General features: G+C 37.0%; 1 protein-coding gene across 1 annotated transcript in view; it reads right to left on the bottom strand.

Annotated features, from left to right (window-relative positions):
• The window catches only part of ITCH (itchy E3 ubiquitin protein ligase), a 77,136-nt gene continuing 57,502 nt past the window's right edge, over positions 1-19,634 (bottom strand). Inside the window, 8 exon segments of the mRNA XM_043984645.1 lie at positions 1-3,081; positions 7,579-7,651; positions 10,203-10,299; positions 11,785-11,889; positions 15,716-15,836; positions 17,266-17,406; positions 17,771-17,904; positions 18,570-18,729. Coding sequence (XP_043840580.1) covers positions 2,982-3,081; positions 7,579-7,651; positions 10,203-10,299; positions 11,785-11,889; positions 15,716-15,836; positions 17,266-17,406; positions 17,771-17,904; positions 18,570-18,729 — 931 coding nt within the window. The 3' untranslated portion in view covers positions 1-2,981.

Raw genomic sequence — 19,634 nt, 5'->3', positions numbered from 1 at the left:
GAATTCTACTAGGGTAATCTGAGGTCCCACATACTTAAAAGTCTTGGTTATTCCAACACAAAATCCTATAAGGAAAGAACAGTAGTTTATTTATTTGGTTATTTGATGTTTTCAAACCAAAATTTCTAAGAGAAATTTCCCTGGCCAGATCCTTCTCTCTTGTCAAGGACTGTGCTCCCCAGTTTCCCATCGAGAACAGAATAATGCACCAAACACTTATTTTACATCCTTTTTATTTCAATATAACATGCGGTAAAAAATTAACAGGATCTGTTAGCATTGATAATGCTTACAAAGAAAATGGACTTTCTAAAAGCATTTTTTAGTTAAGATTTAAGAAATCTCTCTAATTAAACACAACAAACCTATTTTCAAATGTTTAGTTTGGACCCAAATGTAAGGTTTCATCTGGTAGGTATTTGTATTTCCTGTATATCTGCAGTATTTTCACATAACCACCGGTTCTTGGGATATCCAGCCCCCAGGTCCCTAGTACAGCAGGAAAGACATATACATGTGGCCACTTAAATTAAAGGGAGAAATGGAATAAGGGAGCCCCCCAGGCTGCAAAAATATATACAAGCATTTAAACCTTTTCTGGAACTAAACATTTCATCCATAAAAATATTTAACAGCCAAACCCTATAGAACTAGGGCAATGGCTATTACAAATATAACTATTCTGTATCTTAAAAATATAGGGCACAAAGCCTCTTGGGTGATATTTATACATTTTAACACAATATTTCTATATCTGTAGATGAATCCTGATGCATTATATAGAACAAAAACCAGTCTACTTTCTTACATTATCTCACTTAATTTTGAAAATCTCTCTTGTAAGTCTCTTAAGTAACTAAATTTCATTATGATAATTCACCTCACCAGGAAATCTTTATAAGGCTTTGTCTCCTTCAGAGCCCATTACATATTGCAAAAGTTGGTCTTATATAAGTATTTGGGTAGTTGGTAATTATTTACTCAGTAAGACTGTCTCATATCCTCCCAACAGGAAAAAATGGCAAGTCTGCTTTAAAATCAGCTATGGCTTTAGGAGATCACACAATTTCCTGGGGTATATGCAAGGGATGTGTAAAAATAAAAATCAAACAGGATTGGGAGAGCCTCTTTTCCCTTTTATGCCAAGAGGCAGTCACTAGACAAGGCAGCCCATTCATTTACACTTAATCTCTGTTTTAAGATTCTAGTCTCTTAGAGCCTAAATATGCTTCATATCTTTACAGCTTGTTCTTACTCCAAGACAGAATTGTGGAGGAAACAAGAATGTCGTCTTCTAGGTGGGATTGGATTTTCTTTCTGACAAGCACTTCTTCTTTTTTTTGCGGGGCAATGAGGGTTAAGTGACTTGCCCAGGGTCACACAGCTAGTTAAGTGTCAAGTGCCTGAGGCCGGATTTGAAACTCAGGCACTCCTGAATCCAGGGCCGGTGTTTTATCCACTGCGCCACCTAGCTGCCCCTGACAAGCACTTCTTACATCTTAGGCTCTATCCCAGGCTCTCTAGGTTAAAACCCAGAAGTGCAATCCATCCCCAGACTTATCTATGTTTGTGTGTGTGACCCAAAGTGCAATCATTAATAAAAACCACGTCTAATCTTAAATATTAACGGAAAAGGAAAATTAAAACTGCTTAATTTTAAAATGAGAGTAATAATTCAACTAAGTTCAGGCACAACAAAAAACTGAAATGGCTACCTTAACATATGATGGGAAAATGATCAGTCTAAATCCAGAGAGAAAACTTTTCACAGGTAACTGAGTAAAAACACAGATGGGCTTCAAGCAATAAGAAAAAAACAACCAAAAACAACCCAAACCTCAAGTTTCCCCCAAAATGAAAATATAATTTCTGGAGATGTTTTACATTTATATAATTGGGATTAGAAGGTAAACAACAGAAAACTTGGCTTGTTCAATACCATTTAAATGTTTAAAAAAAAAAGACATTATCTGAATATGAAATGATTGCAAAGGTCAAGCCTATCTCCCATCTCTCCTTTTCCACCACCAACTTGAATCTGCAAAAATATTGTACATATTCAACCTAGTTGATTCCAATTCCAGGTGAACTTTTGCAAACAGTATACAACCATGATGATTACAGAGGGATATTATTTGGCTAGCTGGCACCTTTCTTGATGCCCCTTCCCTCTGTTTTGCTTTGTCCTCAAATTGCTTGTGGTCAAGCTTACTGGACCCATCTCACACAGCCAATGTGAACAATTCATCCCACTTCTTAACCACTTTCCTACAGTAATAGCAATGCCCAGGCAGTTGAGCATTTGCATTATGATGAAAATCCCAATGAATAGACAAACTTTTACTGTCATGTGCGGGCTGGGATTTAGTTCTGTCTGAATTCATTTTTGAAGTGGCACTGAACAGCAGAAAGTATTTGTGAACAGATGTGAGAGTTCTGAATCACTTCCCAGAGGTAACATCAAAATGATGCAAAATGGAAAACAGTCAGGCCAGGCTGCAGTGAAAAGAGGCACCTGAGCTGGACGCTTGCTCCTGGTATCTCAGAGCTGGCTTAAGCTTCAACTGATAATCCCTCTCCAAAAGGCTTAAGATGAAGAACCTGCGCATTGTAGCTATAAAAAGACTTCCCAGAATGTCTGCAGCTCCCCCAAAGAAAAACCTACCTCCAAAGGAAAGACTTAAAAGGTTAAAGAAACAATCCTGTTGAGTAAAACAAGGCAGGTGTCATTGCTGTGTTAAGTCTCAAGTTGTCAGGTTTCATCTGTAGCCATGTGACTTGAAGATCTTATTTCTGAAAGGGCTCAGTAGAAATCCAGAATTACTGGGGCATCAATCGCAAGGATAACATTAATTTACTTACACACAAATAACTCTTTAAACAGTCAGAGTCCAATTTACAAGATGTGCAACAAGCAGAAGAGGTGAAGGACAAACATTGCAAATGAATTCATGTCCTTCAGGGGTGCAAATTCTCAGAGGTTACTCTTGTCCAAATCCTTCCGTTTCCTCAATAGCAAATAAGAGTTTTTCCTTCAGTTGTTCATAGCTCTTGTAGGGCGGTAGATCCAAGCGATTAAAACTAAAAGTAAGAATGATCAGTATGAGGGAAGCAAACTCCAGGAAACACAACAAAGAAACTGACAAAATGTTTTACCCTTTGGAACTTGGTTACTGCCAGAGAAAGAAGGCTCCTATGCAGTTTTCCAGATGTCAGTGTTTTCTCCCTTTCCAGATTACCATGTATTCACTTATCAAAGTACACGTATCCCTATAGTAAAACGTTAGCTCCTTCAGGCACTGTTGGCACAGGGCATAAATATACTTGGTAATCAATAAACATTTATCTAGGGCTTACTAGGTATATGGCACTTCTTTCTCTAAAGGCTAAGATTACAAAGAAAAAGCAAAAACAGTCCTTGCCTTCAAGGACTTGCCATTTTAATATGGGAGATAACATAATGAATAGGTATAGACAAAAGAATACACAGAGAAGATACAAAGTAACTGAGTGGGACAGAGTAGCAGCCTTAATGAACTCCATGCCTGGATTATGAATTGTCTTGGCTCCCACATGGCTGCCTGTTAGGAACTGCAAATTGACAGAATTAAAAATTGCATTTGCATCTGGATACTTCAGTCTGGACCTAGTGCCTAGTTCCCTGGAAGCAATTCCAGGTATTTAATTAATTAAACTCATATGAAAATAGCAGTGTAACCCTAAATCCTTCCCCATAACAGGTTCAAAGTTTCAGAATCAACAAAATGAGGGACCTATGAGGAACTTTCCCAATTTTAAAACTTTATGATAATAGAGAGAGGGGAGATGATAGGTATGGTATACTACATATTCTGTCTGACACCACCAATCCCTGTTTTGCTGACTTGATTTTTTTTTCTCTTTCTTTTAAAAGTTTAAATTATGAAGGCTGGGTCACTGGCCAGAGGAAAAAGGAGGAACAGATTTGAAAACAAATATGATGCGAGACCAAAAAGACATTTAAAAAAAAGATTTTTTTGTTTTGTTTTTTTGTCTGATACTATGAAAAAAGACCAAGCATTTTCCTAAAACCAATATGCAATAGTAAAAAAAAAAAAGGCAAAGCTGAAAACACAATAATCTTGGAAGTAAGTTTTAAAATTTACTTTGGTGTCTCAAGTGGAATGTGCCAAGGAGGTGGTATAATTTTTAAAAATAAAAAAAAAAAGTTTAGAAATGGTTTTCAAATTCATATTATTATTCTTTCACTCATATTGCAGAAATAGCTTTGGATTCTTGTTGAAGCCTAAAAGTCAGTAAACTAAAGTTTGCTTATTCTCACCAAGTTGGGTTTCTGTCATCATAATGTAAAATATTGGGTTTTTTTAAACAAAGAATACTATCTTTTAAAAAAATGAGCAAACAAAAGAAGTGTCTTTTCCCAAGTAGGGTTACTTCTCATCTAAACATGGCAAAGGTGATAATAAAAGGTAGAGAAAATTCTGACCACATAAAATCAAGACCCTTTAGCACAAACAAGAACAATGCACTTAGAAGAAAAACTGCAGAACTGGGGAAAAAAATCTTTGTATTAAATATCTTTGGAAAAAAGTCTGATTTCCTAGCTATATAAAAAAATTGATACAAATTTGTAAGATCAAAGACTGCCAAAAGATTCATACCCATGACCTATCTGAAGTTTTCAAAGAGTCCCAGACTTTCAGAAGCCACACCAATTTCTAAATCCCTATAAGTGAAGTGGAAATTAAAATAGTTCTGAGGTCTCAGTTCTATCTCATGATTAAAATGATAAAAAGATGGAAATGATTAGTGTTACAGGGGGTGGATGAAGACAAATCCTATTCGTACATCTGTGAATTAGTATAATAGTTCTTGAAGACAATTTGAAATTGTGTGAGAAAAGTCACTAAACAGATGATAACCTTCTGATCCACTACTGGGCATAAAGCCCAAAAGAAAATGATGTACTAAAATATTCACAGCAGTAATTTTTGTGGTATCAAAAATATTAGAAACAAAGTGAGGGCCCATCAATTGAGAAATGGTTAGAGAAACTTATGGAATATGCATGTACATATAATTTACTATATGAGAAATTCTGGGAAGTGCTGGCATAAATTGAATATATGAACAGGAAGATGACATTCACAATGACCACAATAATGTAAAAAAGCATAGAGGAAAATCCTATGAAAAGGAAAATCATACTGAAAGGTGAACAACACTAAGTTCAGAGGCCAATCCTAGACTAAGAAAATGCATCATGAAATACCCTCTCTCCCCTCTGTAAGAGGGAGTGAACATTATTGGAAGGAATGGATATCACTGAAGGGCAAACTGGTTTTGCTGGACTGTTCTGTTATGAGAGAGGGTGTTTCTGGTAGGGCTGTGTATTGAGAAATGATTGTGGTATAAAAGCAAAAGGCATCACAGAGTGAGTAGGTAGGGAAGAAAGAGGCAAACACTGACTTTCTGGAATCTAAGCAGTGATAGGGGAAGCTATATACACAGAACATAAGAGCAAGACCTAAATATATTTGTAGGCAGTGAGGAAAATGTCAGTAGATAAGGAGAGGAAAAGATGTGAGAAGGATGACTAATGGGGCAAACTCCTGAAAGAGATGGGAAGGAACAAGATAGAAGGAGAGAAATTAACCTTAACCAGGAGGAGGGTCACCTCTTCAGAAACTGAAACAAAGGACAAGCTGGGTAAAGAGGTGATGGGGGGGTTTTGAGCTGTGGGGATGGGGAGAGGGTTCTTGAAATGGCATAAAATAGGAAGTGAAATAATTTTCCAAAAGGGAGCAGATTACCAGCAGGAAGGAAAATGAGCAAGCTTTGAATAGCTGCTGCAGGCAGTGTGACAGAGTCAGTAAAGGAAGAATAAAAGGTTTTCTATGCAACAGTCAGGAACCAGCTGAGATTAAATAATCAATTCATAATGGACCCAGTTGATCTCACACACATATTAAACAGCAGAGAGTGAATCTGAGATTTGGTCTACTGACAACGCAGTTTCTTTCCATGATATTGTGCGATGTAATTATTTCCTTACAGAATAAAGTACCATGAAAAAAGAGAGGACTTCATGCTTTAAGGTCGGTCCAGATGATTGCTAAGGTTTTTTCCAAATATACTCTGGCAATTGTTCTAGCAATCTTTTGATTATTTTTCTTCCCCAAGGAAAAATAATATGTTTTCCCACTATCATATCTGCCCTTACTCCCTTGATTTATTGCCTTGCTTTAATCTTCATTAGGTGAAAATTCAGAACATAATCAATTTATTGGTGCTTTCTTCTTTAAATCACCTTTCACTAACATTCCCCATGAGAACTATCCCTTGCTGAAAATGATAAATATTGGAAGGGATATAAGAAAACTGGGACATTAATGCATTGTTGTTGGAGTTGTGAACTGATCCAACCATTCTGGAGTGCAATTTGGAACTACGTCCAAAGGGGAAGCCAACTGTGCATACCCTTTGATCCAGTAATACTGCTAGTAGGTCTATGTCCCAAGGAGATCCAAATAAGGGAAAAGGACCCATTTGCACAAATATATTTATAGCAGGTCTTTTTGTGATGGCTAAGAATTGGAAATTGAGGAGATATACATGAACTGGTGAATGGCTGAACAAGCTGTGGTTTATGATTGTGATGGAATATTATTGTGCTATGAGAAATGACAAGCAGGATGATTTCAGAAAAACCAAGAAAGATTTACATGAAATGATACAAAGTGAAGTGAGTAGAACCAGGAGAATATTGTATACAGTAACAGCAATATTGTATGATGAAGAACTGTGAATGACTTGACTATTTTCAGCAAGACAATTCTAAAGGACTTATGATAAAAAATGCTATCCACCCTCAGAGAAAGAACCGATATTGTCTGAATACAGACTGAAGCATGCTATTTTTCTCTTTCGTACAAAATGCCTAATATGGAAATGTTTCACATGATTACATATGTATAGCCTATACCAAATTGCTTACTGTCTCAGGAAGTGGATGGGGGAATAGAATTTGGAATTCAAAACATTAAAAAAAATGTCAAAAAATTGTTTTAACTTGTACTGGGGGGTGGGGGGCAGCTAGGTGATGCAGTGGATAAAGCACTGTCCCTAGATTCAGGAGGACCTGAGTTCAAATCGAGCCTCAGACACTTGACATTTACTAGCTGTGTGACCCTGGGCAAGTCACTTAACCCTCACTGCCCCGCAAAAAACAAACAAAAAAACTTGTATTTGGGGGATATGTGTATATGTATAAAAAGAAATGTCCCCTGATGAAGTCTAATTAAAAAAACAAAACAACAGTAGCATGTCTGCTGAAATATGCTTCATTCTAATAGTTCCTCTCTTCCCATAAGTCAATATTAATCACCGAACTTCTGATATCCTTCAATCTTTACAATGCTATCTTATAGCTACATTTATGATAATTATTATGTATCCTCTAAAATTCTACATATTGATAAATACTACACTAGATGTAATTTCTCCACTTATGACAAATAATTTGTATATACCAGATTACTTGAAATTTTTTTCCATAGTCTGAATGATTTTACTCACCAGGTATGACTTCTAGGTAACCAATTTTCTTTTCCAACTTTTTCAATGCAAAACTTTTGTGGTCCATTGCTCCCTATAAGAGAATAAAATATTTATCAATTTTTGGTATGTCTGCCCTCGACAGAAAATGAGATTTTATGCTACAGTCTACATCTGGGATAACATATTATGTCCTGTAATTGGTAACAGGAAATACAGCAATGTAATACATGAAGAATTCAAATATTAATGTTGAAGGAAAGAGGATAAAATAATAATCAATTTCTGGTAACTTACTGTGATCAAAACGTGGTTTAGATCAAGAATTATTCAACTTTTCCGAAGAAGACTTAGGGGCCAAGGCCAAAATAGCTTTTGCAATTTGTATTTTTGTTCTTCCTCCCAGTGAATAGTGTCATCTCAGTAAGCTCAATACTAACCCCACCTTCTTATGGATGAAGAACAAGGAGGACATCTCAAATTAAGTTTTTTCCATTACCTCTATTGGATGCCACAGCTATCAATAATGGCTTCCCATGGGGTATATTTCATTTTCAGACTCCTGAGGGACATATTGCTATTTCCCATTCAATTCAAAATAGTAAGTGCTTATGATACACATGATAGATGCTAAATGCTGGAGAGAGAATCATGAAAAATGACACGTCTGTGACTTGAAGGAGCTGATAATTTTTAGCACTTAGCCCAGAGCCTGGTACTCAGTGGGCATTTAATAAATGCGTGATGACTTTCAATCTTTAATCTTTCCCAATCCATTAGTACTTTCTCATTTGCCTTTAAACATAGACAAGTCTTTTTTTTTTTTTTTTTTTGGTGAGGCAATTGGGGTTAAGTGACTTGCCTAGGGTCACATAGCTAGTAAGTGTCAAGTGTCTGAGGCCGGATTTGAACTCAGGTACCCCTGAATCCAGGGCCGGTGCTTTATCCACTGCGCCATCTAGCTGCCCCCATAGACAAGTCTTAAAGCAAATATCAGTCATTTAAAAAAATTACTTGCTTGACTCTGCTATTCCTTCCAGCTTCTGTCCTATTTCTCTTTCCTGTCCCCATCATATTACTACAGAGAGTGACCTATTATCATCTTTTCCCTTTCCCCATCATTCATTTTCTCTTTAATTCCCAATAATCTTGTTTCTACCTACCCCCAGCAACTGAAACTATTTTCTCAAGGTCATCTTTTAAACAGATCCAATGACCTTCTCAACGTTCTCCTCCTGTGCCTGCCTCTTTGTGGTTCCTGCCCCACTTTGCCACCCTTCTGTCTCCTTCTCTTTGGGCCATCCTTCTGTCTCCTTCACATGTCTTTCATTCTCAGCGCTCTGGTCTCTGCTCTTTCCCCTAGAGAGCAATATCGCCTTTATGTGAGTGTAAATTCAAAATCTAGCCTGGAAGGGGGGGGAGGGAAGGGGAAGGGGGGGCGGAAGCATGTACAATAAACACCTAATATAGAATTAGAGGATCTGGATTCAAATATGAGCCCTGCCATTTTAATTCTGTGTGTGACCTTGGGCAAGTCACTGAACCTTTCTAAAGTTGAGTTTTCTTTCTGTAAAATTGAGATTAGGGGCAGCTAGATGGCACAGTGGATAGAGCACCAGCCCTGGATTCAGGAGGACCTGAGTTCAAATCCAGCCTCAGACACTTAACATTTACTAGCTGTGTGACCCTGGGCAAGTCACTTAACCCCAATTGCCTCACTAAAAAAAAAAAAACAACCAAAAAAATTAAGATTAGACTTAATAATCTCTAGGGTCCCATTCAACCCTAATTTTTATGATCTTTAATGATCTAATGGATCTTTCCACTTGCAAATCCTGTGGGGTTTTTTTCTAAACAAATTCAACCATTTTTCTTTTCCTAAAGAAATGCACTTCTCAGAGTAAAAAAAACCAACATGTGCAAAAACAACAATATAAATTTAGTGTTGAGAGCTGATAAAACTAGTCAAACTAAAGCTAAGGGATCCATCCTGCTTTTTGTTACAACTAGTAAATGGTTTTGTAGAGGTGTCACTTATAGAGGATTCTGGGACGACATTCAATGGGAAGTCTGTTGTGTCAAAACAAAAGTTGTTTTGTTTTGTTTTTAAACAAAACAGTGTAATGATTCTAACGATGTTTGTTGGAAAACCAACAAACACCCTTTCTCCCTTTCCTCCCCAGCTCCTATCAAGGCTCCTGTCGTGTGCTCTAGCTCAAAGCCTTAAGGTTGCAACTGATGCCCCTTCTCCCTCTCTTCTCAACTATTTACTGACTTGTACTGTTATACCATTGCTTGCATGTGTGTTTTTTCTCTTTAATTCTTCTTTATTTCCCCTAGCAGCACCTAGCAAAATGTTAAACCCACAACAGACATTAGAAAAGATGATTTACAATCTTCACCCACTGATGTGAAATAAGTGACAGTTCAAAATCAGAAGGGAACATGCACAGAAAGGGCAACTTTATACAAACCCAAGTTAGTCAAAATTACCTAGTGAAATTACTACTTTAAATTTGATTTAGTTAGTTCTGACAAGATATATACATATACATACACAAACATACACATGTCCTTATATCTATATCTCTCTATAAAAAGAGCTGCCTGTGTAACCAATTTCTGTATTGGAAATATCTGCATACCCATGAGGTCAGCAAATCCCCCAACTGGCAACCTGCATGTTCCAGTAACAAACTGCAGTAGTCTCATTCTCTTCTCATTGTCAATTTCTTTCACAAACTGTCAAAAGGGAAAAAGTACTTTTAAACATGTGGAATTATTATTATTTTGAAGCAACAAACTAATGATATCAAGCACATAAAAATAGCGACATGTAAGGTAAAAAAATCATTCTGAAGAGTTCTTCAACACTGCCGGTGATTGGACTGACTGCTTCCTACCTCACACATTCTGTCATAAAACATTTATCAGGCATAAGACCTATGCTTTTTATTGCTCTTATCTCAATATTCTCATCTATGAGATGTTTTAGGAACTATTTTTGGGCTGCACAGAAGTTCCCTTAGCCCTAGAAGGATTCAAGGACACACCAGATGACCCCTCATCTAGATGACGTAGAGAGGATTCCTACTTCAAGTATGAGTTGGAGTAAGTGAGTCATAAGGTCTCTTCCAACCCAGATTCCATAAAGGCCTCTTCTGCCACTCTTAGTGGAAGACAGAGAAAAGGGCTGCATTTTGACACCAAACAGCTGTGCCAGATGTGATCTTACTATGTTGGGATCAAATGATTTAGGCAAAGCACCCCTGACTCTATTCAATACCATTGATTCCTTCCCTCCAAATACAGAAGAAATGCAGAAAAAAAAGAATAGAGAAGTGCCCTATGGCATTTATATGCACAGTAACCCAGTTCGATATAGATAGATTTGCTTTGGGGCATCTAGGTGTCGCAATGGATAGAGCACAGGCCCTGGATTCAGGAGGACCTGAGTTCAAATCTGACCTCAGACACTTAACACTTACTAGCTGTGTGACCCTAGGCAAGTCATTTAACCCCAATTGCCTCAGCAAAAAAAAAAAAATTATATGTGTGTGTGTGTTTGCTTTTTGGGGGGATTGGGGGGGGTTGGGGCAATGAGTGTTAAGTGACTTGCCTAGGGTCACATAGCTAGTAAGTGTCAAGTGTCTGAGGCTGGATTTGAACTCAGGTTCTCCTGAATCCAAGGTCAGTGCTTTATCCACTGCACCACCTAGCTGCCCCCTAGATTTGCTTTTATGAAAGAATTGTAGTTTCCACATTCAGGAAAAAAACCTATGGATTCTGAACACAGATTGAACCACACTGTTTCTACTTTTTTGTTGTTTGTTTTTTGAGATTTTTCCCTTTTGTTCTGATTCTTCTTTCACAATATGACTAATGCAGAAATATGTGATTGTACATATATAACCTCTATCAGCAAACAATATATTTGTACAATAGACCAAAACACAAGTGAACGTCACAATATAGAAAAATGTGGTATATTCTAGTTCTGTCTTATACCTTGTAAAAAGCGGTTAAATTACCAAAAGTCCTATAAAGGCCTTGTTATAAGATGGCTCACCAATGCCATCCCAAATAAATGGATCCAGAGGCCTGCAGTATAACCAGAGTACAGTGTGTGTGTGTTTTGTTTTGTGGCTTAGGTCCTGTATGATGTAGCATTTTCTAATAAATTATAAAATATTGACAAAAATAAAAGCAAGGAAATCAGCTACAAACCTGCCAAAACCACATGATTTGTTTGCTTGTCCTAGTATAATGTCGGTAGATGGCATGTCTTTGCCAGTCATTTAAATCAATCTCTTGCATTCCACACAAAAGTACCTTTGGTGACAGAAAATACATGGTTTATTTAAGGATTTTAGAGACATTATAAGCATACTTGACCAGGTCCCACCAATAATAAGAGTATCAAAGAAAATGTACAGCATATCATTTTAGCATGACATGATAGCCTAGTACTATTTAATAACTACTAGTTTTCAAAGCACCAGATCTACTCAGGAGTTCAGTTTTAAAATCATATACCAAGAACTACTATCCACCTACAATAAGATAAGTTTCCAGGATATTATATTGGTGGAGGAAGAGATGTATCCACAGAAGAAAAAGTCACTCATTGCAGACTTTATACAAAAACTTAACTTTTACTTAAGAATCTAGTCCAGGTATACTAATTCATTTGAATGAACATTTATTAAACATCTAATATGAACAATATACTACGGGAAGGTCAATAATGTCAAATGCCACAGAAGATATAAGGAGCATAAAGACAGAGAAAAAGATACTAGAGATTGGGTTAAATCAATAGGAGAGGGGGCAGCTAGGTGGTGCAGTGGATAAAGCAGCAACCCTGGATTCAGGAGGATCTGAGTTCAAATCCAGCTTCAGACACTGGACACTTACTAGCTGTGTATCCCTGGGAAAGTCATTTAACCTTCACTGCCCCGCAATAAAAAAAATTAATTAATTAATTAAATAAAATAAAGATCAATAGGAGAAAGAGAAGTGATCTTTGTCAGTGGAGCAGATTACAGACCACTTTGATATTAAATGAGGAAATAAATGAGGAATAGTAGTGTTGGGGACTTTTAATTATCCAGACATCTATAAAAGCTCTCTCTACCCTAAAAGAAAGCAGCAAATAACTTCCTGACTTGCCTTTATGGTAACTTCATCTTTCAAATGTCAGATGAACCAACAAGGGGAAATTCTATTCTGGGATCTGACTCTCACTGACAGGAAAGATCTGGTTGTTGGGATGGAAATAATGGAAGTGACCATGCCTCCTTGGAGTTTGTAACAGAGGGGAAAAAAAAACCCTGGGCATCACCTGATACATCATAGATTTGGGGAAAGTACACTGCAAAGAGTTCAGAGGAAGGATACACAGAGGATCCCCATGACTAAAATTCTGCAAGGAAAATCAGTCTAGAGGGAATAGAAGATGCTCAAGAATGAAATTCTGAGGACACAAAGGGAAATAATTTCACCAAAGAGTGAAGAAGAAAAGTTATTTGAAAATAGTAGCAAGGATGCACAAAGAATTTACCAAACAACTTGAATTTAAAAAGAAATGGACAAATGATGGAAGCAAGGGTAAGTCATAGAAGATGAATCAAACTGCATAGCACAGTCCTGTAAAAATGGTTAGGAGCACTAAAACGCAGAATGAGCTAAAGCTGGTGAGAAAAGAAAAGGATACAAAAAAGATGGAGTCTTTCTAACTATGGTAAGGAAAAGGAGGACCAAAGAAGGGGCAGAACCTTTGTTTGCAGTAAATGGGCTGACAACTGAGGAACATCAGAAAAAGGGCCAAGCTGCTCAAGTCTTATTTTGCTTGTTTTCTTTGCCAAAGAGAATGAATGAACTCTGGACTAGAAGTGGCTATTATATAGCTGTGGTCCAAGACAAATGAGGCAATGGTAAGAAAGGACCCTGCTGTACTTAGCCCAGATGAATGACACACTCAGGTGGTGAATGAACTGGTACATGGAAGGGCAGAAATCTCATCAGTGACATCTAAGATATCACTGAAAATGGGAGACGTATCACGAGACTAGAGAAGTGCAAATGTATCAATTTGCAAAAAAGGAAAGAAAACATTCTACACACTATTCAGCAGTGAACACTGATTCCTGATAAGACTCTAAAATGGATCAGTAAGATATGGCAGGTGAACCTCTAGAAAGGGAAGGAGTTATCACAAAGAGCTGCCTCAAGAACAAGGCATATACGACTCATCTTATTTCTTTTTGTTTGTTGGCAATGTTATTAAACTAATAGATGAAAGGAATTCTATGGATTAAGTTCCCTTGTATTTTAACAAACTATGATAAAACATTTCATTCTGTTCTCATGGAGAAGATGGGGAAATTTGGACTGGATGATTGATCAATCAGATGTGTTCAGAAGTAGCTTGATGATAACTCAAAGAGGAATTATTTATAGTGTGATGTCACTGTGGCAGGAGATATACAACAGAATACTCCAGGGATCTGTGCTATTAACAAAGCTGGGAACTCACTGCCAGACTCCAAAAAGACCTTAAATGGCTAGAGCTCTTGGCTGAGTCTAATAAACTAAAATTCAAAATTCAATAAAATGCAATGTCATGTTTTTATTCAGGTATAGAAATTAAACTTCAAAATAGCAGAATGTTTGAGAAAGATTCGTGGTCGCCATCTGTTAAGGGCTAAAATTCTAGCTAAACTGTCTAAAATATCTAATGAGTGGTCGCCAATAAATTATAAGCTTTAGCAAGAGTTAGACTTTTAAGCATTTATTAAGGAGAATAAGAATTTGGTAAAGAGAGAGAGAAAGGCCTAGATTCCTATCTATTAAAGGGAGAGCACATTTCTAGCTCCGCTCTCCACCAGAGTCCAAAGGAAAAAGCCCGAGACTGAGCGCCAGTCTCTTCCTTCCTCCTCCCACTAGCCCGCGTCACTTCCTGACTCCTGGTCTTGCCCTCAAAGACCTTCACTTCATGGGCAGAACTCTTCTACAGTAAGTCTCCAGCAGGTGGCGTCATTCCAATCGTTACAGGTCCCAGTGGACTGCAAGCTTATTGCATCAGCAATGGGATATGAAAGCCAAAAGAACCTAACAAAATTTTGGGCTGCATTAAATCAAGCATAGTCACTAGGCATAAGATGAAAGTTACTCTTTATTCTGTCCTTGTAAATCTTCATCTGGAAATTTTATTCAGTTTGTAAAGTCACACTTTAAGGCACTGACAAGGTAGAGAATGTTTAGGAGGGCAATCAGGATGATAGATCCATGATAAAATGAACTGGGGATATTTAGCCTAGAAGAGAGGATGCTGAGTGCAAGCATAATAGCTGTATTCAAGGATCTAAAGGGCTGTCATGTGAAGATGGGTTAGACTTACTCTGTTTGGCCCACAAAGGCAGAATGAAGATCAATGGGGGGAAATTCACAAAAAGGGAAATTTAAGGCTGATGTCAGGAAAAATTTCCTAACAATCTGATGCAAACTGAAATAGACTGCCTTCCAAGCAGGTAGTGTGTTTTCCCCTCCTTGGAAATATTAAAGCAGAGACTGGATGACTATTTCTTAGAGATGTTATGGTTGAGATTGTGTTCAGGTATGGATTGGACTAGATAGTTACTGAGATCCCTTTAAACTCTCAAATTCTGTGATTTGGCAAGGAGTTCATTTGTTCCTTCTAAAACTACAATATGGACAGGAAAAACATATCATAAAGATATTAATTACAGCCGGGGTGGGGATGGGGGGGGGAGGAGTTATCAATTAGCCAATAAGAGCACATATGTACCAGTGCTGCTAATTGCACATTTTATATAAAGTATCATAAAAGTTTTAATCTTTTAAAATTTAAAAATTGTACAAAGACTTCTGGAACACCCTGTAGAAATTAGAAAGAATTTACTTATATGGAGCATTAATTTTACAATAGAGCTTGATATTCATTATCTCAATTCATTTGATCCTCCCAACCACCTTGGGAAGCAGGTAGAACAAGAATCCATTTTCAGATGAACAAACTGAGATTCATTTTGCCCCACTGTACAGAAATAACTACAAGTCTGAATTGTTGGCTTTCTTAAGTACAAAAACCTACATTTCTTTATATGTCATCAAAGAAAAGAGAGATATTTCTTACCTCTAGTTCCTTAGCATCAAAGTATTGCAGGTACTGCTGGGGAAGAATTTCATTGAAGCCTTCAAAGAAAGCTTGTGTCTGCTCTTCAACACCTCGAGATAATCTCCATTCAGCTACCATTCTGAAGAAAAGAAAGAAAATATAGTGACTGAAATGCTCAGTGACAATCAGGTACATACTTTTAATGCATATGACTAGAGACAAAGCACAAAAGGGAAGAGATTAAATGAGGCAAGAAATAGATCAATGAGCTTGACTTTGATTACTAGGAAAATTCTACAATACAGAAAGGACAGCAGTGAAATCCTTTATTTAGCAGGGTTCACAGAGTCAGCATGATTCATCACAAGTAGATCAAGCCAAAAGGCAATCAGAAGTACTTACTTGTAAAGTAAAGTACAGCAATCATTTTTATAGGAAGATTGTAGGATAGCTTTTTTCTTTGTGGAGGAGGGAAGGAAGGGAAAGAATGACGAATTTATTTCTTTATTTAATTTTTTTAGTGAGGCAGTTGGGGTTAAGTGACTTGCCCAGGGTCACACAGCTAGTAAGTGTTAAGTGTCTGAGGCTGGATTTGAACTCAGGTCCTCCTGACTCCAGGGCCAGTACTCTATCCACTGCGCCACCTAGCTGCCCCAAATTTATTTATTTTTAAACTAAATTTTATTTTTTTTCAATGCACAAAAATACACCTTTTCTCACCCTCCAATGAAGAAAAGAAAAAACTATAGCCCTTGTAATAAATAGATATTCAAGCAAAACAAATAACTACATTAGCTATATCCAAAACAGTATCATAAACCAGCACTCTGAGTCAAACACTACTCTGTCAGAGAGAAGGGGCATGTTGCATTGATTGCTGTTAAGAGTATATAAGGGGGCAGCTAGATGGCGCAGTGGTTAAAGCACCGGCCCTGGATTCAGGAGTACCTGAGTTCAAATCCGGCCTCAGACACTTGACACTTACTAGCTGTGTGACCCTGGGCAAGTCACTTAACCCCAATTGCCTCACTAAAAAAAAAAAAAAAAAAAGAGTATATAAGGAAGGGGGCAGCTAGATGGCACAGTGGATAGAGCACCGACCCTGGAGTCAGGAGTACCTGAGTTCAAATCCGGCCTCAGACACTTAACACTTACTAGCTGTGTGACCCTGGGCAAGTCACTTAACCCCAATTGCCTCACTAAAAAAAAAAAGAGTATATAAGGAGGCAGCTAGGTGGTGCAGTGGATAGAGCACTGGTCCTGGATTCAGGAGGACCGAGTTCAAACCCGGCTATTTTTCACTTACTTTCATTTTTTTCTTTTATTCAAGTCCTCATACAAAATGACTATTATGTTTTACACAATCGCACATGTATAGCCTATATCTGATTCTTACCACATCAGGGAGGGAGGAGGGAAGAAAGGGGGAGAGAGAAAGAATCTGGAACTCAAAACTAAGTAAAAATGTTTACTGAAAAATTAAAGTAAAAAAACCCTTTTCCAAGGCAGTTTGATAATCTGGGGTAACAGGCCCCTCTTAACAATATAAAGAGTACGTTTTCTCTTACCTAATGTATTCTTCTTTATTTTCTTCTGTTACTAGAATATTACTGCCATTGGGTTTCAGTTCATGACTCTTAATTTCACCAAGAATTTCCTTATCGACTGAGAAGTACATCTCTAAACCACATTCTTCTATATTGTTTTCTCTGTTAAAAAAAATAGTATAACATAGTATCCATTTTTTATTCCCTGAGCAACTCAATTATATTTTGGAGTAACTACATTTCTAACTACTGATGTCTCACTATGAAATGGTAATTAAATCAAATTAACAAAGTAAAAGAATTAGGAAATGATGTTCTTTAGTTATTACACCTTTGTCCAAATCTAGAAATCTTAGTCACATTTCTATATTAAATTTACTTTAAAGTATAATGAAAGAAAGAATTTAGCATAGGAAAGGCTCATTCCAAAAATAAATTATACTTCAATGGTTTTGGTAGGAATTCCTATTAAACAATTAAGGCACCTGGACTGCAATTTCAAAAAATAAACTTATCATAAACTTACTTAACCCAGATGAGAGAATTGTAAAATTCTGGATCAATAGATTCTAAATCCTTGAGTCCAACTGGTTTATTCAAGATACGTTTATAGAATGGCAAAGAAAAGCCTGTATCTATGAATTTTCCATGGAATAATGCCTGAGGAATAAGAAAAAAAGATTTAATTTGTAGAATTCTTATAATATGAATTCAGCATTCAAAATGTTAAATGCAACTGTAGGTAGCAATGTCACAGAAAACTGATATAGTGACTTTGATGGATTGAACTTGTTCTACTCTGGTACCAATGGTCAAAGTACAGGGAAGCCAACTCAGAGAAAAACTTAACAATAAGAGCTGTCCAAAAGTGAAGTGGACTGCCATAACAAGAACTAGTCATATCAGTTCTATGAAGTGATTATTGTAGTTATTATTGTTATTTTTAATTTACAAATGAATAAAATGAGGTTTAAAGAAGTTGAACAATTTGCCCCTGGTCACACAGGTAGTAAGGATCCCAGCTGGGTCTCAAACCCAGTCTTCTGACTTTCTTCTTCTATTTTATTATCATACCAGCCTTTAGTGCCCTGTGATTGGCAGTTTTCAAGCAGAGAGGGCCCAGGCTCAAGGTTAGGGTTTGAATATGTAAATTTAGACATCTTTACAATTCAAAGATTTCGTGAATAACTACAAAATTTTGGAAAATCAGCTCTCAAGCCTTATGCTGAGTGTGTAGCAATAATTTTACTTCTTTCTGGGAAAATTTCAAATAAGATAATTAGAAAACATGCTCTGTAAATATTAGGCTCTCAACTTGCACTCACCATGGCAATAAACCTGCCAATAAAACGGAAGTATTTCAGATGATCCGGATTGATATAAGAAGCTGGGTTTATCTGCAAGCAGTAGTTATCTTTCCCTGCATATTCAAACAGGCAATACATTGGATTCAGCACTTCATGTGACAACAGAAAGAACCATTCTCTGAAATTAAAAGAAAAGGCATGGTAAAAACCTTGAAAATAGCCTGTTCACACATCTAAGTATGGTCCTATAACAAACTTCTCAGTTGTTAGCACTGCCCCTCCCCCCAAAGACATGTTGACTTTGCAGGATTCCAATGAAATTTCAATTATGTATGTGTGTGTGTGTGTGTGTGTGTGTGTGTGTTCATGTATATGTGCAGGATTCCAATGAAATTTCAATTATTTATGTATTTGTGTGTGTGTGTGTGTATATATATATATATATATGTTACACAGCCATGTATAAACACAGCTATGATTTTTACCACCTTATTATTGCAAATATAAAAAGTCTTTAAAAAATAGTTAAAAATAGTTAAAGCTACATGGTTGAAGTGTCCTGTGTCAACTCAATGTTTGAAATACAAATTCCTCCTCCTCCTCTACCAATCTACTTGTTCTACCTGTCTTCATACACATCTTTTTTAAAAATAGCATTTTATTTTACTTTTTTCTAATTATATATGAAGATAGTTTTCAAAATTCATTTCTGTAAGATTTTGAGTTCCAAATTTTTCTCCCTCTTTCCATTCCCTCCCTGCCCCCCTCCCCCAAGCCAGCAAGCAATCTGATATAATGTTATACGTTACAATCGTGTTTGTGGGGTTTTTTGTGGGGTGCGGGGCAATGAGGGTTAAGTGACTTGCCCAGGGTCATACAGCTAGTAAGTGTTAAGTGTCTCAGGCTGAATTTGAACTCAGGTCCTCCTGAATCCAGGGCTGGTGCTTTATCCACTGTGCCACCTAGCTGCCCCCCACATTACAATCATGTTAAACATATTTCCACTTTAGTCATGTTTTGATAGAAGAATCAGAACAAAGGGGAAAACCAGAAGAAAGAAGAAACAATAACAACAACAATAAA

This window comes from Dromiciops gliroides, chromosome 2, assembly GCF_019393635.1.
Source record: "Dromiciops gliroides isolate mDroGli1 chromosome 2, mDroGli1.pri, whole genome shotgun sequence".
NCBI lineage: Eukaryota > Metazoa > Chordata > Mammalia > Microbiotheria > Microbiotheriidae > Dromiciops > Dromiciops gliroides.
This window is presented reverse-complemented; position numbering and strand designations above follow the sequence as displayed.